Source organism: Alligator mississippiensis, chromosome 4 (assembly GCF_030867095.1).
Source record: "Alligator mississippiensis isolate rAllMis1 chromosome 4, rAllMis1, whole genome shotgun sequence".
NCBI classification, from domain to species: Eukaryota; Metazoa; Chordata; order Crocodylia; family Alligatoridae; genus Alligator; species Alligator mississippiensis.
In genome coordinates this window covers 91880978-91906284 of record NC_081827.1, presented here as the reverse complement: position 1 = coordinate 91906284, position 25307 = coordinate 91880978, and the positions used below count along the sequence as shown (strand labels likewise).

Sequence of the window (25307 nt, the reverse complement as noted above, 5' to 3'; positions counted from 1 at the left end):
TTTCATATAGGAATTAAGGCTTTGTGCTGTTTTGCAAGACTGTGGTACAAAAGTTCAGAGGCTTTTTCTGAAATTTCTAGGCTGTCAAGAAATGTTTCATCTTATATAAATGCAGTTTCCAACTATTTCTTCCCCAAAGTTTTAGTTTTTAATTATAAGATCAAAATGTGTGGGATTAACTTCAGTGTGGCTGGTGTGGCTTTATTGACTTCACTGCAGTTAAACTGAGGATGAATTTAGTATATGACTCTAAAGTCAATTCATAACTAATTGTACATTATGAAGTATGATAGCAAATCCAGGATTGTTATTTTTGTCCTTTACTTGTGTTAGAGCATGGTAATTTCAAACCCATAAAAATCTCTTGTTACTTACATTTTTCATTGTCCACGCACTATGAACTTCACTTAAGCAGTCTTATCATGACAACATGTTTAGCCTAATAATAATGCATGGATAAAAATCCTGCTTATAGTTAAATGAATATTTTTTATTTTTAGGTCTGAATCGATTGCTTAGTAATGGCTCCTATGAAGCTGCATTTCCTCTTCACGAGGTACTTTCTCACCTTTGGTTTTTTTGGTGGCTTGTAATTACTTTTAAATAATAATTAACATTAAAGTCTTTTTTGCTTGTTTCTCAGCTCAAACTAATTTTACACTACTATAGTGCCGTTGGCTTCAGTGCTGAGTTACTCCTAACTCTCACTGATGGCCAGAAAAGAAAATTGAGTGCCTTGTCTTTTCTTTTCTTTTTTTTTTCTCTAACTCATTAAAAACTCTGATGCCTCTTCCTGAAAACTCTTCATTTGAAACTCATTTACTGCTGCTCCATGGGCAGCTATTAATTGTGCAGTAGAAGATTAGAATATAACTATTACCACAGCTCTCAGGGGTTTTCATGGTGTGCAACACATCCTAAAAGAGTGTGGTTGAGGACATCACCTCCCTTCCATTTGTGATCACATGGAGCCATCACTTGCAATCACAGCTCTAATTGGTAAGGCCTGCAGCAATTATATGAACTGTTTTAAGGAAATGCAACAGTAAGGCTAAGCAGAGACAATCAAAAAGCCTGAGGCTGAATCAATGCAATCTTTGCTGGTTTCTCTAAGCTGTATAGAATGAAATGATAATGAAGTGAACTGCATTCACTTCTGAATCCAGAAAGGCAGCCAGATGCCAGCAGTGGCCCAGACCAGAAGCTGGGAAGTGCTAGAGCACACCTCCCAGCCTGCCACCACTACTGAAGGCACCCAAATGCAGCCAAGCAGTGCCCATCCCTGATTGGCTGCCTAGCACATGCTCTCCAAACTGCTGCTGTTCCCCCCTAAGCGGGGGGAGGGAGGGGGAACAGTTCCTCCAGTCCAAGGCTCAGCCAGTGCCAGGCATCAACCCATGTGGAGGGATCCCAATGCCTCAGCAGAGGTTCCCCCAGCCTGGGCAGGGTCCCCTGACCCCTGCCAGAGGGGGAGTACCCCCCTCCTACCCCTCAGCATGGTCCGATGCCAGCTTAGTTCCACCCCCACAGGTGTAGGGAGGAGTTGGGGGGAACAGTACTTCCAACCTGGGTCAAGCCAGTGCCCCACATCAGCCCACATGGGGGTTATCCCTGTGCCTCAGCAAAGGGTTCCTTGCCCTGGGCAGGGTCTCCCAAGCCCTGCTGCTGGGGCAGAGAGGAAATTCCCCTTTCCCACCCCACAGCGCAGTCTGGCACCATGTCAGTCCTGGGCTGGAGGGGCTGTTCCCCACCTCTCTGCACCTGAAGGGATGGGGCTAAGCAGGTGCCAGATCATGCTGAGAGGTGAGAGGGGGAATCCCCCCTTTGCACCAGCATCAGGGGTCCAAGGACCCTGCCCAGGGTGGGGGAACACCTGCTGAGGCTCAGGGATCCCCCCCCATGTGGGCTAATGCCAGGAGCCAGCTTTGCCCCAGACTGGAAGGACTGATCCTCCTGCATTTGTGGGAGTGGAGCTAAGCCAGTGCTGGGCCATGCTGAGAGGTGGGAGAGGGGAATTCCCCCTCTGGCAGGGTTTGGGGGACTCTTCCCAGGGTGGCGGAAGCTCTGAGAGGTGTGGGGATTCCCTCCACATGGGCTGATCCCCAGTGGCAGAGGTGCAGGCAGGACCAGGGCTACAGAACAGAGACTTTGCTGCCTCCACTATGTGACAGCCCTAGGGTGAGGCCAGCCCTGCTCAGCTGGAGCAGATAGCGTAGGGCCAAGGCTAGCCTGCCTGCCCTGCAGGGTTTGCAGAGGGAGGTGCAAAGCATCCTGGGATGCTGGGGGGGCTGTGAGTTAATTTGAATCAGGAGGGGATCTGGGACAGAAGTTTGATAGACCAATTTAACATAAATCAGTTAAGTTTGATGCTACATTCATCCAGCTCTATCTTAAACCATTTTTAGCCATTTTGAAAATGGTTTATGTGCACTGAACTTCTGTTCTGTTACAAATTTGAACCAGTTTCTGATCACTTAAACCAGTTTATGTATAATGTCTTCCTCTAGCCTAAGAAAGGATTAATGCTGTTTAGCAAATGAAGGCAAGTAGGAGCCAGTACCTTGTCAGCAACAGGAAGCTGCTATATGTTGAAGCTCCTCCCCCCCACCCCCCCCAAATTATTTGACAGCTTGAGACCTTCTCCCATTGACTAATAAAGTCTTTTAAAACAGCATTATGCATACCACACTTCTATTTTATACAAGCTCTTCTAAACCCTGATAGCACGTGAGTGCTTTTCAATAGTACATTAGTGAGTAAAATGGCCATTTAACATTTGTACCAAAAGGGGGGAGAAAATATCTTCCTCAGTATCCAAGTTTTTTGCTATCTTCACAATCTCTCCATTTGAAACAATTCCAGTACCTGTATCAACAAATATCTCTCAATATGAGCAACTTCCTTAAGACCTGTTGCTAGTGGTAACCATCTTACATGTTTGAATTATTTCTCATAATACCATGTAAGGTAAAGTCAGAAAAGTTATTCTGACAAAAAAGCCCCTACCTTTTGCAAGTAGAAATGCCAAAATGGGAAATGTTTATGCTTTTAGAACTTCTTTCCCCCCAAAATGTCCAAAGATTTATAGAAAATTAAACCAAAAATAAAAATAAAAAAGATTGATCACAAGCAATTTCCGTTTTTATGAATCATCATTTTTTGACCAAAGCAGTTTGTTGAAGTAGTCTCATCGAGTTGTGTTTACCACCCTCAGGTTCAGAACCTCTGATATGAGCAATGCCAGTTACAAAGTGAACAAATTCAGCAATGCTATAGGAAAGAGTCTTTTTAATGTTAGATCTTGTGTAAGCTGTTCAGTCCATACATTACTAGTTAAAGAGATTTCTTGGTAACTACTGGGGGGTTTTTTGTTTTGGTTTTTTTTCTTTTCTTTTCATTTCTTTTTTCTAATCACTGTTTACACTTGTATTTTAGGGAAGTTACAGAAGTAAAAATTCCATAAGAACCCATGGAGCAGAAAACCACAGACATCTGCTTTATGAGTGTTGGGCCTCCTGGGGTGTGTGGTATAAATACCAGCCATTGGATCTTGTACGGTAAAACTTTTTGTTTTTAAAATACCTCTTTGTTTGCCTGGATTGAGGGGGCAAGAAGCGGTCATGGGAAAGCCAAAAAAAAAAATATGAAAGGACTCAGCTGATGTCTCTGACATAGGTGCAGGCCTCCTGTCAGTTGGTGGTTAGCGCTGTTAGCGCACTGTACAGCAGAATTGGAGTTTAGGGCTATAATTGCCCCTGCCTATTGTGAGACTTGTACCAGAAGGTACAAAGGAGCAAAATACTTGAAATGTCCGTTGCAGAGTTTCCTGCTAACTATTAAAGCCTCTGCTGAAAGAGATTTTAGAAGAGTGCAAAAGGAAGAAGAGAACAATTCCTTGGTGCTACTGTCCCTCCTTTCCTAGTTGTCCCTCTTTTCCTTGTCAGTTCTGAGGAAAGGATCCCCCAGATCTCTGGAGACTGAAGATGTGAACAGAGGGCTTGTTCTGTGAACAGATGTGAAGGTTGTGCTGGGTCCTTCTTCACCTCACAACACGGCTTCAATAAGAGTCATGATGCTATTGGCTAGATTGTCCTTTCAGTGTCCATCAGCAATCACAGAATTGTTTTGGATAAATTAATGCAGCTGTACAAACTCCCCACTGCAGGAGACATAAAACCCCTTGGCTGCACCCATAAAACTGCCAAATATTTTTTGCCAGAGCAGAGTAGTTTCCTTGGGGGCACTAACAAAGATGGGACAATGACATGGAGTGATTGTTCTTTTGTTCCATGCTGATAATAATAGAAGGTAAATTCAGAGTTCATTCCCTCCATGCACATGTAAGTAAAATTAGTTTAAATTGGCTCACAAATAAAACTGGAAAGCCAAAGCTCATCTCAAAAGTTCTAAGAGGCATTTCTGACAGCTTTCAAATGGATACACAGTCTGGAAGAGAACATTATACTTTCTTTGTGCCCATACAAAGACAGATCCTTCATTTCTGACACTGACAGTATTCTCAGTGGGCCTTAGTGAAAGTCTTCCTTTATGAAGAGGACAGGGTGAGGTTACAGAGTCTATAAATAAAATCTATCAGCGTGCAGCTACTTTTTAAATAAAGATTGCAAAGGGCCGCTAATGTATTCCATTTATTTATTTGCCCTTTCAAGACAGTGATAGGATCCTATTTCTTGTATTGATTTTTAAAACCGTTTCTAAATAGAAAGATTTGTAAATGATTCCCAGGAGGCTCAAGGTGAATTTCTTTAAAGCTACATAAAACTCATTAATTTCTTAAAGCAGAAGATTCATGTTTTTCTAGGAAATAATGTGCACAGAGGAATACAATAAAAGGGATTTACTCAAGTCAGTTTTAAAAAATGTGCCTGAAACCAAAATAAACCAGAGCACTATTCTTGTTTTAGTTCATGCATTAACTGGGATTAATCTTTTTTGAGTCTTTTGGCCTTGTCTACAATAGGGAAATTTTTTTTTTTAATTATACTTAGGCTATCACTAGTTTATTGGTGGAATCATCATTGCTTTGGAGCAGTCTTTATTTCTGTATTTTTTTTTTTTTAAATCCTTAGTACAAGAAAAGACAGTAGTGTCCCAATGTAGGTTGTTTCTCACTTTCCCAAACATCTGGTTATTATTTCTAGAGTACTGTTCAGTTGAGACTATCAGTCTCTGGCAGCAGTTTGCATTTGTGGTGGTGCTATTGAGCCAATATTGTGAAAAAGTGTCATGAATTAGGAATCTCCCTGCTGAGCTGCAGAATTCAAATACATTTTACAACATCTCCAAAGTTTGAGGAAGGTTGGATCCAGTCTCCTTTAATACGTGTGTGTGTGTAAACGGTTCATTAAATATCTAAATGGCCATTTATCTATGCAGATGTGGAAAAAAAGCAGACCAAGACAGGCACATAATTACATCTAGACCTTAGCACAGGCTTCCTTTTGTAAACTGGGTGTAATATATAGAGTCATTAACTCTTTAGGCTCCTCTTCCTAGCAGTGATGCTCAAAGTTTTTTCAAAGGTTATTTTGAAAGAAAAGCAATCAAGTCAGAAAAATGTAAACATCGGAGGGCAAAAGTACAAAGTGGTGAGTCAGTGTGCAGTTCCACAGGAGAAGGAGGAAATAAGGGCAGTGAGCTGGGCACAAAGCTCATTTGAGTATTTGTAGCTACCTGAGTAGAACATGATGCAGCCATGTATCAAGCTAGCTGCTGGCCCTTATCCATAGCTGACTGAAATTTGTCCATGGAGTAAGGGTGGCAGAAAAGGATCACTGAAGTGCTATGACCACTAAGCCTCTTCTTGAGGGTGGTCCTTTGGGTAGTCAGGAGGGGAAGATATGTGGGGTGAGAGGGAAGAGAAGAAGCCAGATGGAGGGAGGGTGCCCTGGATTCTAGCCATGGCCCCAGTGGGGTAGATTGTTTTGTACCCATTCTATCCCACGGATAATTTCAAGAACAGTGCTCTGAGCAGTATCTAGCCCTGGTCTCATGATTTGAACACTTTTCTGGGAAGTAAAAGACACAGGTTCAAACTCCCTTTGGGTGAGGGAGCCTAGAAGCCAAGTCTTTCACTCCCAGTACTCGTCCTTATTGCTAGGCTGCTGGGCTAAAAGATCAAAGGTTCCACCATCTCTGTTATTTTACTTCCTGGAGGTATGCATATAGAAACATCCTGTTCTGCCACAGGATTGTGTATAAGTGCCAAAAATTATAGTGATGTGGCTATGTAGGTGCCCCTTAGGCACAAAGAGGTGCTGTAGAATTAAGCTCTTGATACACGATAACTTTCTCTAATATGGTGCATCTTTCCTCCTGTTGTTTGCATGCCATTATATAGCAATACAGGGAGAGAGAAAAACATGAGAGACAAGGCTGATGCTACTCATCCAAATCAATATATATCAAAGCAATAGCAATACAATAAAAGATGGGGTGGATCATAACTGGTCCCAGGTGTCTCGTTCTTACCTTTGAGAAGTTCAAGTTGCCAGCTCTTGTACCCATTTCAGTTGCAATTTTGTACTAGATTGAAACTGGTATCAGGCTAGGTTTCAAAAGCAGCTGTTTGCCTAGTTTCTGATCATAAGAGGAGCCATGTATTTTACAGCTGTCAGCTACAAAGGCTAAAGTGAGCGAAAGTAGTGAAGTTTGTTAGGTATGGTTTCCAGTTAATGGTGCTAAATGAGAATACCTCCTTGAGTGTGAGAAGAACAAAAATGATAGAAAAATTATCATATAAAGATTTTGCATTTAATACTTTGTACCAAAACTTTGAATTATATGCGTGGATAAAAATGGGTTTTGTGTCATTGTGACAAGGCGCTTGGTGTGCTCCTGTCACTTTAAGAGGAGAGACGGCTTGGGGAGTGAGGTGGCCTCTAATGCATCCCCACAATACAGGACATCCCCTTGGTGAGGGGCGGGACTACTGCCCCCCTTGGCCAATCAGCAGTGAGGGGCAGGGCCACTGCCACCTCCGCCAATCAGCAGTGAGGAATGGGGCCACTGAGTCCTTTGACCAATCAGCAGCAAGGGGTGGGACCAACACAAAAAGACCACAAAAAGACTGCTACTGGGTCCATGAACCCCAATCCAATGAATGTGTGGCAAGTGCTAGGATCAGCAGCAAGTTTGTGAGCCTCTGCAGTTCAGCCAGCAGGGAGCCTCACCTTGCTTCCCCTGCATTGTGGTTGCACATACCCTATAGCTCTGCCATTCTTTGCAGACAGTTCAGCCTTGAGAGAATGTGGCATAGCAGGTGTGAGGCTCAAGCACACCCTCCCCCCCACTGGGATCTGGTCTCACTCCAGTCCAGCTCCACTTGGAACCCACGGGCACACACTGGACAGGGACCTCACCTGCCCCACTATCAGCATTCAGCACAAACACTGGGCACCTGTGAATCTGCCCTGACCACATTCTGGTCAGAGGTGAGCTGAGTGGGATTGGTGGGCTTTGCAGCCATCTTCCCAGTGGGACCTTCCCTTTCTTCCTCAGGAGACAGGTTTGCCTGTCCTGGAGGGGAAATAATGGCTTAATGAGCTGGCCCATGTGCCCAGGAGCCCAGAGGTCCCTCTGCCCAAAGCTCCCCTTCCCCACTTCCCACTCAGCAGGACACCCCAGGGACTTACTGTGCTGTTCCCTGACAAGAGCCTATTTCCAGTCCCACTAGCGTTCCAGCAGATAAATGCAGTGCTCCACCTGCCTACTCTTAAAGCTGTTACTTTGTGCCAAGGCAGTGGAGGGGAGTATGTGTGAAGACTAACTGCCTGTCCCTGGCAGCTCAGCTGCCCCCGGGGCCTGGACCCACCCGCACGTGCCCAGCCCAGGGTCAGAGAGCTCAGGCATACAACAGCACCTTTGCTCTTGCTGTGCCTGTACATGCACTGCAGCCACAGCTTCTTGCACAGGTGTAGACCAACCAGCCCTGTGGATCTTCCACCTTCCTCCCTCCTTCCCTGGCTAGCTGGGAACCCTGCTTCTCCTGGCTATGCACTGCCCTACCTCTAGGAACAGCCAATAGAATCACAAGGATAATGTATTGACACTCATTTCCACCGATAAACTGAAAAACAGGACTTTTTTCAATCCTTTTCAATTCAGGAATGGTCAGGGGACAAAGGGTTTAAAAACAGATGGTCTGGTATAAAACAGGACCAGTGGCCACCCTACTGGAGAGCAGCCTACAGGTGGTGAGAGAGGCTGATTAGAGAGTCAGCTAACTAGAAGGGGGCCAGACTTGAAGCACTTAAGCCCAGGGCCTGAGCTGGTCAGGAAGTCTACCCTGAGAGTGCCACTGTGAGAGGAGCTCCTAGCTTCAGGCCTACAGCAGGGCTTTTGATAACCACTGAGCTGGGGTAAGTAACACTGAACCCAAGAACAGATCAGGCCTTGGAAGACAAAGGACTTGGAACAGAAGTGGATAAACCCATAGCCTGGAGCAGAAGAGCAGAGAGAGAAGGGCCAGGGTTCCCGAAGCCCAGCTAGTGAAGAGAGCAGTGTCTGAGAGGGGCAAGACAGGCCTTGGAATAGATAGGCCTGGGAACAGGGGGCTGGGGGCTCAGTGCCTGAGGGGAGCCAAGAAGCCCTTGGAATAGACAGGCCTAGGGACAGGAGCTGGTAGCCCAGTGCTCAAGAGGAGCTAGGCAGGCCTCAGAATGGATAGGCCTGGGAATAGAGCAGGGGTGGGCAAAGTCTTGCCAAGCTGGGCCCACTATGGATTCCATTTCCCAGAAGCCCTTGCCCATGTTGTTGCACCTAGTTTCCATGGAGACCCCAGGAGCAGTGGGGCTATGACAGAGCGAAGACAGGATTTCCATGGAGACTAGCCCCAGCAGTGCTGGCAGGGTGTGCACAGGGAGCTGCTCTTTGGCTGGTATCTTGTGGCAGTGACAGCATGGTCCAGAGCTGGGGCAGAGCTGCGATCTGCTGCCCAAGCACCCTGGGCAGGGGCGTGCAAGCTACAAATTGTGGCTCCGCCCCAGCTCAAGAACATGCTGTCACTGCTGTAAGATCCCAGCCCCGGCCTTGGAGCAAATTCCTGCCCAGCCACATGCCCTGCTAGCGTTACTGGGTGTGATCTCCATAGAAACCCTGGCCCCATGCTGTCACAGAGCTGCCACTTACTGGGGTCTCCATGGAAGCTGGTTGCAATGATGCAGGCAGGGGCTGCTGGGAAGTGGACTCTGGTTGCTGGCTAAATCCACCATTTGCCCACCCCTGGGATAGAGGCAGTGGCCTAAGAGGGCTGGTGATGATTGGTGGTTGTGGTAGGGACTGAAGGAGAACCTGGAGGTCCCAAATGGCCCAACAAAAGAGAGAGAGGGGCCAGAACAATAGAAGGCCTTGGCCCAGAGGGAGAGAACCTGAGCCCATTGAGGGGCAGAGTGTGGGGGCTGGAGCAGGCCTTGGAAGATATAGGCCTGAGGCCCACAGAGAGAGAGAAAGCGAGAGAGAGAGAGAGAGAGTTTGAGCCCAGGAAGGACTTGGGGAGAAGATCCAGTGCCTGGGAGGGACTAGAGCGCATCATGAGAAGATCTTGTGCCTGGGGCCTGTCCAAGGGCAGAGTGTGGGGCCAAAGGAGTCTGAAGCCCAGGAGGGGTGAGGACTAGGGCTGGGAGCCCATAGCCCATGAAGGGCATATGTTAACAGATCATCTGTGAGGCATGGGAGTGGTTATTAGGGAGTATGGAACCCATGAACTAGACCTAACCATGAGCCCCTGTGGTTATAAGAGTAAGACCAGGCTTGGGAAGCCCAGGGGCAGCCTCCCTTTCATCTGAAATTAATAACCTCAAGGCCCAGCAGGCAAGTAACAAGGAGAGGGCTCCAAGGGGAGCCAGGTTGGGAAGGGCTGAGCAGCCACCAGGAGGCATCGTGACCAACCCAAGACGAGCACTTGCTGAAGTCATCTCATAAAATCAGATTTTTGTTTCTTGGTGGAGCAGACAATTTGTTGTCCAAAACGTCAGATGAATTCTTGTGCCACTGGTGCACATACGCTACTAAATTGGGCGGCCAGACCTGCTGTTCTTGTTGCTATTGACCATATTGCTGTTACTTTTCTGTTTCTTTTGCCAGAACACTTGTGATTTCTGTTACTGTATAGAGCAGGGGTTATCAACTGGGGGTAAATGTACCCCTGGAGGTACTTTGAAGGATCCCAAGTAGTACATGGAGGTGGACAGGGGCAGAGTGCAGCCACCCCATGCTGCTACCTCACAGGAGCAGGACCAGGGTGGGGTGAGAGTAGGGCTATGCAGGCACACCCCAGCTCCATGTCTGGCAGCTCACCAATCCCCCCCCCCACACACACCCCGCATCCAGTCACTTGCCACCCGCCTCCCCGCTCCTCGGTGTCCGGCCACTAACCACCCCCCTCCCTGGGGTTACACTTACTAAAAAGGGTGCCGCCAGAGGTGCACTTATTTAAAAAGGTAGAAAACCCCTGTTATAGAAAAATATGACAACATTTGGCCTTTGGAATGATGACTCTAAACCTAACTGATACTAAAGGGTGTAGAATATTTACTTGCCACTGCTCTAAACATGTAGAACATAATGTCAAAATAAAGACATATTTCTCTGTCTGGAAAGTCTTCAACATACGCTTTAAAAATTATGATTTTGTCCATTTTTAGCCAAGTGTTGCTTTCTCCCCTACATTGTCTCTAGCCTAGAAGCAAATAGGGGTGGGGTTTTGTGGGCAGGGTTTCTTCTTTTCCCTGTAAACAGTTGATTAAGAATGTTTTCAAATCATGAAATCAACTGGTATTGCTTTCTCTGACCTTGGATAGATCAGAAATTTCTACATTTGCATAAGTGTATGTTACATCAGCTAATCTTGCCAAACTGACTTGACATCCAGCTTGATTTGAATTGACCGTAAAGTTTATGAAGTCAAGGATGAGATTATCAGTTTTCTTCATTCTTTAAAATGAATCATGAGAGCACTCTTTAAGCTCCTTATTATCATTGTTATAGTTATTTATTGATTTATATACCGCATCCTCACCTAACAATCAGGTTGTGGCTACAAAAGAACATCAAACATATGATAGTGCATTCAGCTGATTCCTGCGGTGGATAATTCCAGGATGCTTCTATGTTTATTGTGTTTGTAAATCTGCAAAACAATATTCCAAAGAATTGTTCTAGGGAAGTAAAGAGGAGAAATATTAGTGGATTGATACCAAATTATTTTAAAATAATTATTTTATATGTTATTGTTTTAAGTTTAATTGGTTAGTTTAAATTATTATTTAAAATAATTATTCAAATATTGGAGGTTCCTGGGGGTAACTTGGATTTGTTTTTAAACAAACTGGTTGAAAAATCAAATTTTTCTTCAATTTTCCTCAGTCCAGCATCACTAGCAACAGAAAAGTGCTCACTAGAGTCCTGACTGCTTTTCACTTTTGGTCCCTGTTAGAATCCTAAGATAAATTTTCCAGAGACTCTGGTAAGACCACTTCAAAAGTAAAAAATAAAAACTAATAATGTAGGAGAGTAACCATTGATTCATTAATTACTCAGAAGGAGATTGGGTCTTATTTACTTGCCACTGGGCATATCTACATGAAATGTTTACTGCAAAGCTGCCTACTTAGCTCTGCAGTAAGCATCTCTGCACCTACACATGCGACCCTATTAGGGTGGACAAACCTAATAAAATCTGGAGCAAGCTCATTCTTGTAAATACAAGTACGAGCCTGTGCTGCAGTTTTTTTATGCACAGCAGCACACATGTCAATTCCGCCTAGCTGGATGGGGCATGAGGGTGCTTCAGTGTGGGGGTTGTCTAGCAGCTAGCCCCACGCTGAAACACCCTTGTGCCCCAGCCACTCCCTCTGCAGCACATTGAACCTGGTCAGAGCAGCCTTGGGCTGCTGCCAGCCAGGGCTGCTCTGACCTGGGCTCAATGTGCTGTGCACCAATAAACTCTGCAGCAATATACTCTGGAATTTATTCATGTGCATTAATTGCACATTCTGGGAGATGTGTCCAGTTACACCAAGTCTGTGCTGATGTAACTGCCTTGATTTCAGTAGTAACAAGGGAATGTACTTGGGAGAAGAATGTGGCCTTTTGTTTCCTAGACATACAGTACTAAGGGTCAGCAGGTAGCAGTTCCTATTAAATCCTCTGGGGGGTGCATCTACATGTGCAATTAATGCACTGGCAATAAACTCCTACTGCAGAGTTTATTACTCCTGGGTGCACCATTTGAACATGTGCCTGGGGGCCATAAATTCTGGAGTTTATTGCCATTTGCATGTGCGCCCAGGATCGCAGCATGTTGAGCTGGGTTGGAGCAGGCCCAGCTGGCAGGAGGCTCTGGAGGTTAGCCTGCCAGCCTGGGGATGCTCCCCCCGCAACATGCCATGGAGGGGCTGGCTGGGGCATGAGGGTGCTTCAGTGTGGGAGCTAGCCAGCAGGCAGTCTGCATGCTGAAACACCCTCATGCCCCAGCCAGCCAGGGCAGCATCTACACATGCACTGCAGAGGAGTTTTTAAAATACAAGTACTATCCTGCTGCAAAGTAAATTAGTTTACTCCAGCCTACCAGGGATGCATGTGTAGACGCCAAAATGTTTACTGCACACCTAGTTAGTCTACTGTGGGGTAAACATCTCATGTAGACATTTTCTGGGACTATTTAGATATGCATTAGTATTGAAAATAAGCCTAAATTTGAGCTGGGTCTTAAAAAAATAATGTCCCTAGCTCTAAATTCTCCCTTAAGATATAACTAAAATCTTCATTTTCTGTTAGCTAGCAGTGCTCAGAAAAATATACATAAATAACCGGTAACTTTGCTCTGTTGTGTTTTAAACAGACGGTATTTTGGTGAGAAAATTGGTTTGTACTTCGCCTGGTTAGGCTGGTACACAGGAATGCTCTTCCCAGCTGCCTTCATTGGATTATTTGTCTTTTTGTATGGAGTCACAACCTTGAGCCACTGCCAAGTCAGGTAAAGTAAGCATATTTCTTGGTAAAATTAACCCAATTAATGCAACTGTAGAGTTGTGAATAGCGTTGGTGCCTCCCATGAGTCCTGACCTGTTAACTATTTCATTTCTTCTTGCAAAATTCAGCTTATCCTACTGCTTCTTAAAAAAAAAAAAACAAAAACGATTCTCAGGGAAAAATGTGTGTAGATGTTAGTAGGTAATAAGTAGTATGTAATGACCTTCTCTGGTTTCGCACTCCTGCACATGAGCTGATATAACACAGTCCTCTAATTCGTGGACTATGGAGAGCTAGAGTTTCTCCCAGTGCTACCCCCTAAATGTGGTGGGGAGAGGGTGCAGCATTGGTTCCTCCACACTTCCTAAGCAGCTGACAGAGGGGAAAGACATTTTCTCTCCAAGAGCAGCTCAGCACCTGGGCTTCTCTGAGCTACAGGGCAGGAGACCTTTTACAGAGTGTGTGCCACCTAGAGCTTCTGTTAGGATTCTTCATGACACTATGTCTGAAAAAGGAACTCTCCAAACTCCCCATAACCTGTACTTGTTTTGTTCTTGCCTCCTACTGATAACTTTTATTGGCTCTGAAAGAAATAGTAGGGAAGAGCTGCTACCTCATCTTGTCTCCCCAGTCTGCCATTGCAGGATTGTGCTCTGAATCCTATTGAGCGCGTCTATACCTGCAAAAGCAGGTATCAGATTTAGGTGCGAATAGCTAAAGCACATTAACACACATGTAGGTGCTTTAAGGCACATTAATATTGTGTGTGAACCAATGTGGGACTAACTCTAGTCCCACATCAGTCCACACGCACAGCGTTAACATGCTTTAACGCATGCACTTGTAGATGCAAGCCTAAATTGCCTTAATGCACATTACATTTAGGCACATGCCCATTTTGTAGTAATATGGGGTGGGAGGTTTTAGTTGTCTAGGTTTTTGTTTTTAATTTGTTCACAAACAAAAAAGACATTCAATATCTCTTTTCCAAAATGAATGTTGTTTCTTGTGAAAGAAATTACTGCTTTGAGGACCAAGGAGCCATACAAGGTACAGTCATAAAAGGTACCTTCCTCAGAGGACTGTTGACAGCAGGACATCTTGGGAATGATAAATCATGTGATAAGAGACATGTAAACAACCAGTTGTGATTTATTAGCAAAATAGACTGGTCTATTTGAAGACGGATATTTGGGTATGAGCCTGTTAATCCTTATCTTTTTCCATTTTTCCAGTAAAGAAGTCTGCCAAGCTACAGATATCATAATGTGTCCTATATGTGATAAATACTGTCCCTTCATGAGATTGTCAGACAGCTGTGTTTATGCCAAGGTACGTATAAGCTATGCAAATAGGAAATGTTTATGCTTTCTCAGTAATAGCATTTCTGAAGTCTTCTGTGAATATCTTTAATAAGCATGGTAAAGTAAAATCTTCTAAATGGCAGATCAAATTAAACCCATACTGACATCAATACTCTCTTAGTAGGATTGAATTTGGACCATATAACTTATTTACATATCTTTGCAATTGGACTTATTGTAATCAGCAGTTACCAATTATGATGTCTTAGCATTTGCTGCAATACTCTGCCTCAGAATTTATCTTATGAAACAGCTTTTAATGTCAGCCTCACAAAATAGGTTGCTCTATTCTGTGAGGGAGAACTTCCATCTTCCCCATAGACATGCTCAGTTCAGATCAGCACCGATAGTGGGTCAGTTGACTGGAGGCATAATCTTAAATAATGCTTGACACCTCCCACCTCCATGTCCCATACTTCTGGTGATGAAGCTACAGAAACCAACAGTAGCATAACTAGGATGGGGCAAATGAGGTGACCACTGTGGTCTTCAACTTGGGAGAAAGGGGTGGAAAAACATCAGCCACAGCCACACAATCGTGCTAACAGCACACAATGGCAGCTAGGAATTGCCACTCTCCCCATGTGTCCCAGTGCCTTGGGTGCCTGGCTTATTTGTTACACCTCTGGGAGAGGATATCAGTCCTTCTGGCTATCAGCGCTTATGAATACCACACATTTTTATTGCTACCATTTTACAAACAGTATAATTGTGAATAAGACCTTCAATAACTTCAGGTTATTGGTGTCATCCACAGGTGACTCACCTTTTTGATAATGGAGCTACTGTCTTTTTTGCTGTTTTCATGGCAGTGTGGGGTAAGTGAGTTGTTTTTTTAACCTGTGTAATATCAGTATATTTGCTAAAAATGCATGATAGATCATATGATGCTTTCAACTCCAGTACTGCAATGATGTGTATTAGCATGACTGTTTTCTGGTCCAAGGAAAATGTGGAAGAGAAGGGCTAGAAACTATATTTTTATGTTAGGTAAAAGGACATTTTAATTTAAAAATGAATATAGTATCCAAGTGGGCAGTTTTACCCTGTTTTAAAAATAGTGGTTTAAAATGTATTGGTCATGAGAGCTAAATTCTGAACTCTTTACTCAGTCTCTATTGAGCAAAAAGTACTGAGTTATAGGAGATCTTGACTGAAATATGGTAACTAGCATGTTTTCCTTTGCAGGGGAAAAAAGGCAGTTGTGTTTAAAAATGTGTCACCTGGGTTTAAAAATGTGTCACATATGGTTAAAATGTTAACCATAGGGAAAAACTCCAATTGACCTGAGCGGGAGTTTTGCCTAAATCAGTGATTCTCAACCAGGGTGCCACCAGATTCTTTGAAGGGTGTTATAAAGTGTGAAGAGATATGCAGGTAAAGGCAGGCATCAAGAGCACACTGAACCAGATGAATCTTGTATTTCCTGTCTTTCTCAGAGTTGCGGCAGGTTTAAATATTGTTCACAGTTTCTAAGCCAATGCCTTAAAGGCATCATACAGTCTTCTCATAACTTTAAATCCCTTGCTGTGTGTAATTATCAGAGAGATTAATGAGAACTTTCAAGGGCTACTTGTGGACTGGGTGTTTAATTTCAACTAATAAAATAGGCCAACAAATTGTGAAAAGACTTTGGATACTGCTGCCTCACCTTTGGTGAGCATATCTTTGGAATAGTGTTTTTGCTTTCTTTATTATTTGCTCTGGGAACCACCATGGCTCCTATGTTTACCCTTGTTTCTGAAACAGTTGTTGCTGCAACATATAATATGTAGACATAGTGGCACTTCTATTGGAATTGCAGCCCATGCCAGTTTGTGCTAAACATGGCAAGTGTTGCCTGTGGGAAAACCCAGTCTCTTTAAGGATTTTGGAGGTATCAGTACTATATTTGTGACCTAGTGTATCTCCAGTTTTAAATCAATGGTCAGTCTATGACAGGCCCAGCTATAATAAGAATCACTGCATGAGCTTCTTTGCAGTAAATTGGAGGGCAGGGGGAAAGCAGCAGCAGCAGCAGCTTGATCTTAGACGTCTTTGCCTTTGGCATGTAATAGCAGCTTAGTGAATGATAAATTATATGTGAAGTGTTCAGTAACGTTCTTAGATTGTAACATATAAAGGACAGAAACTGCTTTTTAAAAAGCAGGCACAGAAGCAGTTAGAATAGTGTTGGCCCATGCCTGGAGTTTAGTCCATATTTGGGGCTTTGCAAGGCTGTTTCTGTTAGCAAAAAGAATTGGTGATACAAGTTAGAAATATGGTTGGCATGATCTTGTGTATTTACACAAAAGGCACATCTACACATGACACTATGTCACCATAGCAATGTGCTACAGCGACATAGTGTCCACGGTCATCTACACATGCACCAGAAAATAGTTTGCTGTAGCAATGCACTCCCCCAGTATAGTGTGCCACTACCACAAAGTAGCTCCTAAAAATAACCGTGTGGCATGCATATGGCATAGTAACAACAATAGTGACGTGTAGATGTGCTTAGTGAGTTTTCCCAGTATGTAGCAGAAACAAACAGCAGCAAGCAGTTTCCTTGCTTAGAAATTCCCAAATCTGCCTTGATAGCAGAGACTTCTGTTCCTGCGAAGTCTTGTCCCTTTGTTTCCTCCCAAGATTACATGCAAAAATCATTCTGGGTATTCACTTCCAGTATATAATACCTGCAACCAATAGCCTAGCCCTGACAGGCAAATCTAGATGGGACAATTCAGTGCTATACAGAGATACCAAGCTAGCTTACATGGCCACATTAACTCTCAGTAGGTTACACTACTGAGTAGGTTTAGAAGGTATTTCTCTCTGGCACTTGATTGTGCCATGTGGACATACTTAGGCTACAAACAGATGTCACATTTATTCTAGGATAAATCATTTTATCCTGGAAAAAAGTGTGACTGTTAAGACATCCATGTCCATTTCCCCAGGATAAACCCTAAAAAGATTCACAGGACAAGAAGTACTAACAGTTTATCCTGGCACACCATAAAGTGCATCTGAACAGTTATTCCAAGATTGAATCAGTGGCAGAAAAGTGGCAGTGCGTGGCAAGCACAACTTGTCCAGGGACAAATGCAACACCTGTTCCTAGCCTTGGGCTAGGGACAGATATTCAAAAAGCCTGAGCCTGAATTGATTCAGTCTTTACAGGTTAGTTTAACCTGACTAGGCTGAACTGGTTTGAAACCACACAGACATTCTCTCTGGACTGAGGAAATTCAGGCACACGCCTGCTCTGGCTCAGCCTAGAAGCCAGTGGGTGCTAGAGCAGCTCTCCTTTCCCTTCTGCAGGGAGCTGAGCTGACAGGGGTGTGGCCAGGCCCCGGCAGGACTCTTATTAGGGAGGTCTACCTTCATGGTCCCAGTGGGCTTTTCCCTGCTGGCTGCTCAAGGGGTAGCAGTGTTGCCAACCCCCAGCCATGGGCTAGCACTCTGAGGCAAGTGTGGGAGGTGCAGTGCATGTGTCTGTTGATGTCACGGAGCTTTTCAATCTCCCTCCTTGCTTCATCATACTGTCTGCAGCAAACTGACAAGCAAGCAAGTCAGCTGAGGCATGATAGTGATAAGTCTTTATCACCTGATTTAGTAAAACATTGGCCTCCCTCCATTACTTCAAACTTCTTAAACAGCTTACCGGCTGACCTGTTGATTAGCTCCAAACAGCCCTAAGCAGTCACTGTTCTGTGTAACTGCCCCAGTGAAATTGGAGAGAGACACACACAGACACCTCTCAGCATTAGCTAGCACAGCACTTCCCAACCTTTTTCCCATCCCACACCACTCTGGCCAAATGCAGACACTATGTATTATACATACCCCAGGCACTGCCTGAAATGCTTTTGAAGACAGGCTTTTCTTCCAGTAACACTAGGGTAGCCCTTAGGCTTTAGATTTTAATAAGTGAGAAAATAATGATAGTTCTGTTTTGTTCAGGGAATTTATACTGTCCTAGGAACTTATTTTAAATTTGCTGTTTGGAAATCGGCACTGTTGTCCCCAAACAATGGTGAGTTCGTGCCCGGTGCGCTTGTGCCAATAAACACACAGGGTTGAAGGATCCAACTTAATCTTTATTTCTGCGCAGAAAGTGGTGCTTGGCAATCGTTCGCAAAGCAAGCACCCACACCTCAGTGGGCGTCTGCCTTATATAGCTACGTAACAGGTTAAACTTGCTGATGTGACGAAATGTATAGCAAGCCCAGCAAGTAACCCCCCTTCCAGCTCCCCCCCAAGTAACCCCCCTTCCAGCTCCGGACTTTGTTGATACAGCTTTCCTTCTAGCGAGGCCAGTAATTAAGCAACTAAGCAACAAGCAATCTTGCCCAGCCTAAACAACCTACTCTATGCCCTTGGTTAGATAAAATACTTTTCAAACATACAAAGCTGTTCCCGAAGTAGAAAATGCATAGTGAAAGTTCAGGGGTACCCATCAAATCCCCACTTCGAGACTATGGCCCTTATGGAAAAGGCCCATAGTTCTCAACTATCGTTTTCATCTCCAGAAATCTTTTTGCTTTCTCCTGATTGTTTTGGATCGGGTTTGTAACTGATGATTTTATAAACATCACACGTTGAACAGGGGAAGAAATTGATTTCTTGAGTATCTCACAACACTTTGGCGCACACTGTATCCCACAACAGATCATCAAGAAAATACCCATACTTGCCACAATTAATAGGAAAATTTGCTTAAGCCATGAAAGATTAGGGAGCCAAGAAGTAAGCTATGAGAAGTCGAACCCTTCCCCTTGCTTAATGTGGGACAGAACCTTTTTTTAACTTCTGCACTTTTGACTCTATTAACTCGGAGTTATCTGTCAAATTAAAACAACACATTTCCTCAAACTCTTCACATCCGTGGTTATGCCTCAGCAACAGGTAATCTATGGCTGCTCTGTTTTGCAGAGTAGCTCCTCTTAGTTCTTTTATTTCAATATTGAGGGCAGCTAGGGCCTGTGAAGTTGTATTTAGGCCCTTTGCCAGGGCACAGGCCACCTTACCAAGCTGCCTCTCAGCATTTACTACTAGGCCTGGCACCCTTACTAGGAAAACGGCTAAGGACACTACCTCGGCCTCACTCAGGAGGTTTATGTCGCTATCACAGGATTTATCTAGCACCTTTGAACCTCTCCGGTGATGCTTACTAGAGGTCTTAGGCATACCTGGTAGCCAGACAGTCAACCGGCCTAGAGCACAAGGGCCTCCTGTGGCATTGGCTGGGATATATGAATAGGCAGTCTTCCCACAAAGGAGGAACTGCCCCCGGGATAATATAACATGAACTTAGTTGTAAGATACATTAGTCATGTCTGAGCAATTGAAAATTTTTGTTTTTTCTGTGGTAATGGTTCCCCACATGGAGTTGTTAGTGTAATTGATTGGACCTCCTATTCCCCCAGATGTGAACCAAGTCTGATTCTGGAGTGCTTCCATTGGAGTGGGCACCCCTATAAGGCATGACGTGAAAATATCATTAACCGATATTTCACCTGCCAAACAAAGATGAGTGACATTTAATACGTCCTTTGCCAAATGAACCCACACATTTTGACTCTTATCGAACTTTTGATGCACCAACCCCTTAGACTCTAGAAACATTATACCTACGCAAAGAACTATTTTTCACATGGTTGACGTTTAAACAGAAATTTGAGTCCTTTTACTGGCTCTACTGTCCAATGGTGTCCGTTTGTGTCGGCTTCCGGTGCGACACTCTCAGCAACTTCTCCTGCAGGTGGTACTTCTGGTGCGGCCTTCACCCGAATGTAGTGTATTCATGGTTTTACCCCCTGAACCTTCACTGCAGCGTGAGTAGTAAGAATCACAGGATACGGTCCCTTCCACCTGGGCTGAAGCGGCTCGTCTTTCCACGTCCGGACCAGTACCTTGTCTCCGATCTGGAACTTGTGGACTGGTGTATCTAGAGGGAGTGGAAGTCATTCCTGGACATACCTGTGGAGAGAAGACAATACAGCAGACAAAGAATACAAATAATCTTTTACCCAACCTTCCCCTTTTACATGTATTTGATTCCCATGCGTCACCACTGGATTCTTAGGATATGGCTTGCCATACATTAATTCAAATGGACTAACTCCCAATTTAGCTCTAGGGGCTATGTGCACTCTAAGCAAGGCAAGAGGCAGAGCTTTGGGCCATTTCACTGAGTCTCCTGGCAAAGTTTAGCCAGCTGTCTTTTTAGAGTCTGATTCATTCGTTCCACCTGTCCACTTGACTGTGGTCTCCATGCTGTGTGAAGGTCCCATTGTATCCCCAGAGCCCGGGAAACTGCCTGGGTCACTTCTGACACAAAGTGTGGCCCTCGATTCAAGGCTAATCCCTCTGGGATTCCGAATCGTGGAATCATTTCTTTTAGCATCACCCGGACCACTTCTTTTGCTTGGTTGGTTCGGCACGGGAAGGCCTTAGTCCATCCAGTCAGAGTGTCCACGAGCACTAACAGGTATTTGTAGTGTCCCTTCCTGGGAACTTCAGAGAAATCTATCTGTCAATATTCTCCTGCTAATAGTCCTTGCCTTCCTGCTCCTGGCGGAGGTTTGGGGGAAATCTTAGGATTGTTGGCACAACAGACAGGGCATCTACGCACTATCTGTTCTGCTGTTTTTGTCATCTTAGGTCCCACTACAATTCTTTGGAGACCTTGGGTCATGGCGTCAGCTCCCATATGGGTGCTCTAGTGGTACTCTTGGAGCACTTTGCTAAGAATCAGTTTTGGCATCAGGACTTGTCCCTCAGGCAAAACCCACCATCCATCTTGTTGTTCTTTGCTTCCCAGTTTCTCTGCGAGTTGGTTCTCTTTTTCAGTATATTTGGGAGGTTCCTTAGGTAACATTACCTGAGGCATCAATGCCAACATTTGAGTCTCTTGAACTTGTCCTCTAGCTGCCTTTTTCGCCGCAGCATCTGCTCGTCGATTTCCTTTAATAACGTCAGCATTTCCCTTTTGATGGGCCTTACAGTGCACCACAGCTACCTCCAGTGGTTCCATCACGGCTTCAAGTAATTTCAGGATCTCTGTTCCATGCTTTACTGGGCTTTTACTTGCCGTTAAGAGTCCTCTCTCTTTCCATATAGCTCCGTGGGCGTGTAAGACTCCAAAGGCGTACTTCGAATCCGTGTATATAGTGGCTCTCTTTCCTTTTGCCAAATGGAGAGCTCGGGTCAGCGCAATAAGCTCAGCTCTCTGTGCAGAGGTATTTGGAGGCAAGGCGTTTGCTTCCACGGTATCCCATGATGTAACCACGGCATATCCCGCCTTTCGGGTTCCATTGTCCATGAAGCTGCTTCCATCTGTGTAGAATTCAAGGTCTGCATTAGGTAGTGGGGCATCTTTAAGATCTGGCCGGCTAGCATACACACTCTCAATAGTTGCAATGCAATCATGCTGTAATCCTTCATTTTTGCTGCAATTAACAAATCATCCACATACTATAACAGAGTTCCTGATGTCCCTTTGTCCCACTTCTGAAGGTTGGTACTTAAGGCAGTGGTGAAAATAGTGGGACTGTTCTTAAAACCCTGAGGCAAAACTGTCCAGCACAATTGGGTTTTTCTCCTAGTATTCGGGTCTTTCCACTCGAATGCAAAAATCTCTTGGCTGTCTCTTTCAAGTGGGATGCAAAAGAAAGCATCTTTCAGATCCAGGACTGTAAACCACTGCTCCTCTGGGGACAAAGTAGTCAGCAAAGTATAAGGATCCTTCACCACCAGATGAAGGGTCACCGTGACCTTGTTCACGGCTCTGAGGTCCTGCACGAAACGATACTCATTACTGTGGGGTTTCTTTACAGGCAAAATGGGGGAATTGAAAGATGATTGACACTCCCGAAGTAAACCATATTTAAGGAATCTCTTTATCAATGGTTCCAGGCCTTTCCAAGCTTCTATTTTCAATCGATACTGTGGCACCCTGGGCGGAGTAATTCCCGGCTTTAAATCAATGCTTACAGGGGTGGCCAGTTTGGCTTTTCCTGGCTTCTCTCCTGCCCATACCCATGGTACTACAGCGTCTTCTACTTCTGGGGGAATTCTCCCTTCCTCCCCCTCCTGCAATAGGAGACACACCTGAGCTTTCCAGGCTTCCTCAGTTGGTATCTTCATAGTAATTTTCCCCTCTGAAAAGGTCAATTGGGCCTGCAATTTGCACAGCAAATCCCCCCCAAACAAAGGTATGGGGCACTCAGGCATATACAGGAACCGATGAGACACTTTCTTTCCTCCCAATTTGCATTCCATGGGTGGCACAAAAGGACGATACGTCCGCCGGCCGGTGGCTCCAATTATGGGGATCTTGGTTTTTGATAAGGGTGCTTTAAAATTGGTTACAACTGAATGCGTGGCTCCACTATCTACTAGAAAGTCAATAAGTTCTCCCCCTACTTGCATTTTAACCAGGGGCTCGTCCGGGGAGACAGAGATTACTTCAGTGTTAGCCCCCGGTCCCCGTCACTCCTGGTCAGAACCATCCAACATCAACAATCTTTCTTCCTCCTCTCGTCTCTTCTCCCTCTTGGGGCACTCATTTTTTCAATGCCCTTCCTGCTTGCAAATAGCACACTGATTAGGTCCCAACCTGGGACCCTGGCCGTAGCCTCCCAGAGCATAGCCCACGCCTCCTCTATGCCCTCTACTTTCCCTGCCTCGTCCCCGACTCCTCTGATCTACCATTGCCACTGCCAACAACGATGCTTGTAACGATGCCTGTGCCTTTATTCTCTTATCTTCCCTTTTCTCCTTAACCTGATCTCTGTTGGAGTATACTTTATAAGCAATCTCAATCATTTGGCTGATGCTCATTCCAGCTGCTCCTTCAGTCTTCTGTAGTTTTTTCTAATATCTGGGGCTGACTGTCCTATAAACAGTGTGTTAAACATCTTGGCATTTTCTGGCAGCTCCGGATCTAAATCCGTCCACTGTCTGGCTGCCTCGCATAACCTCTTATAAAAACTGGATGGATCCTCCTCCGGACCCTAATGCACTTCGTACAACTTAGACAAATTTTTCTGCTTGGGGATAGCCTCCCGGAGAGCAGCCAGCACAAACTCCTGATACAGCTCTAACTCCCTCCGGCCCCCTCGGGTGTTGGGATCCCAGTCTTGATTTTTCTTAGGGCAAAGTTCATCTACCTCACCGGCTGGGTGATGCTGCTGTGCTATCGTGTGTGCTTTCTCTAAGACCAACCTTTTTTCTTCTGGAGTCAGAAGAGCGGCCAGTAAGGCCTGAATATCTATCCAGTTTGGTTGGTGGGTGAGGAAAATAGTAGAGAACAGCTGTGCCATTGCCTCCGGATTCTAGTGATATTGGCCCACAGACTGTTTTCAATTTATCAAGTCTGCTGTGCAGAATGGCACATGGACAAAACCTGGTTCACCCTCAGGACCCACCGCTTGTCGAAAAGGGGCCTGAACTACTGGTTGGGCCCCTGATCGTAAGCGACTCGCCACAGGGCTAAACGCCCCATCTCCTACGGTCCCTTCTACCACCAGATTGCTACCACCCACATCCGCCGGACCCGGGGACGGCAACCCAAGGCTGTCAGGGGAGGTGTCGGACAACAGACTGGACGAGCCAGCCGGGAGTCCCTGACAAGCCGTTACAGGTGCAGTGAAAGTCCCCTGTGGTGACGCATGGCTCACAGGATGAGATGGGGGAGCTGTGGGAGCAATTAGCAACTGCACGTCTCCCTCCTTTGGACATACTGTGGTGACCCCCTGCAAAGCCATTACCCCACTTCCCCTAAATATCCCACACAGCTTCTGCGTAACCCCATCCCCATACAAAGTCATATATGCCTCTACATAAAGCATCTCATCCCACTTCCCTTGGCGCCTACAAAACAACTGTAACTGCAAGATTGTGTTATAATCCAAAGACCCATTCTCCGGCCAGGCTGCACCATCCGCAAGTTGGTACTGTGGCCAACATGTATTGCAATACCAAATCATCTGTTGTTTTGTCATAGGGTCACTTCCAAACTTTGGCCAATTTTTCAAAATGCATCCTAAGGGGCTGCAGGGTGGAATCTTGGACTGGTTACTTCCCATTGTCCAACTACCGGACGGCGACCGCCGCTCAGCCTCAGAACCAAACTGATTAAAGGGAGTTCACGGGGCTGCCACCCGATCTCACTCGCCTAGGGCGTCTACACGGTCGGAACTTTCAAAGCCGTCTCTTTCCCAACCTGCCCAAAATATGGAAAGAAGTACTCACCAGTCCATTGAAACCTCCCTCGCCCCACCTGATTAAGTTGGTCCTTCGAGCGTTGCGCCGTTGTGCCCCTCCACAACTCCGTCAGGCAACCAGGAGACGGTCAGACCTCCAACGAATAAGGTCGGTGGCGCCTGGCCCTCACGCCGTCCACAGTTGTTGCCGGAGCCGAAGAGGTGGACCGGGCAAGGCAGTCAGCTAGGATCCCATCTGGGTCGCCAGAAATTGTTGTCCCCAAACAATGGTGAGTTCGTGCCCGGTGCGCTTGTGCCAATAAACACACAGGGTTGAAGGATCCAACTTAATCTTTATTTCTGCGCAGAAAGTGGTGCTTGGCAATCGTTCGCAAAGCAAGCACCCACACCTCAGTGGGCGTCTGCCTTATATAGCTACGTAACAGGTTAAACTTGCTGATGTGACGAAATGTATAGCAAGCCCAGCAAGTAACCCCCCTTCCAGCTCCCCCCCAAGTAACCCCCCTTCCAGCTCCGGACTTTGTTGATACAGCTTTCCTTCTAGCGAGGCCAGTAATTAAGCAACTAAGCAACAAGCGATTTCCCCCAGCCTAAACAACCTACTCTATGCCCTTGGTTAGATAAAATACTTTTCAAACATACAAAGCTGTTCCCGAAGTAGAAAATGTATAGTGAAAATTCAGGGGTACCCATCAGCACTAACTGCATTTTTTTCTATTTCAGAAGACTACTT

General features: G+C 45.3%; 1 protein-coding gene and 1 long non-coding RNA gene across 2 annotated transcripts in view; one reads left to right on the top strand and one right to left on the bottom strand.

Annotated features, from left to right (window-relative positions):
• Positions 1-25307, top strand: part of ANO4 (anoctamin 4) — a 414571-nt gene that overhangs the window by 307356 nt on the left and 81908 nt on the right. Inside the window, exons 11-15 of the mRNA XM_019480982.2 lie at positions 501-556; positions 3436-3557; positions 12863-12997; positions 14229-14325; positions 15115-15175. Of these exons, the coding sequence (XP_019336527.2) occupies positions 501-556; positions 3436-3557; positions 12863-12997; positions 14229-14325; positions 15115-15175 (471 nt within the window). The remainder of the gene's footprint in view (positions 1-500; positions 557-3435; positions 3558-12862; positions 12998-14228; positions 14326-15114; positions 15176-25307) is intronic.
• On the bottom strand, positions 19697-25062 carry LOC132250114 (uncharacterized). Its single transcript, XR_009461673.1, has 2 exons — positions 24603-25062; positions 19697-20324 (listed from the first exon to the last, which is right to left on the bottom strand). It is a non-coding gene; the product is annotated as an uncharacterized LOC132250114 (long non-coding RNA).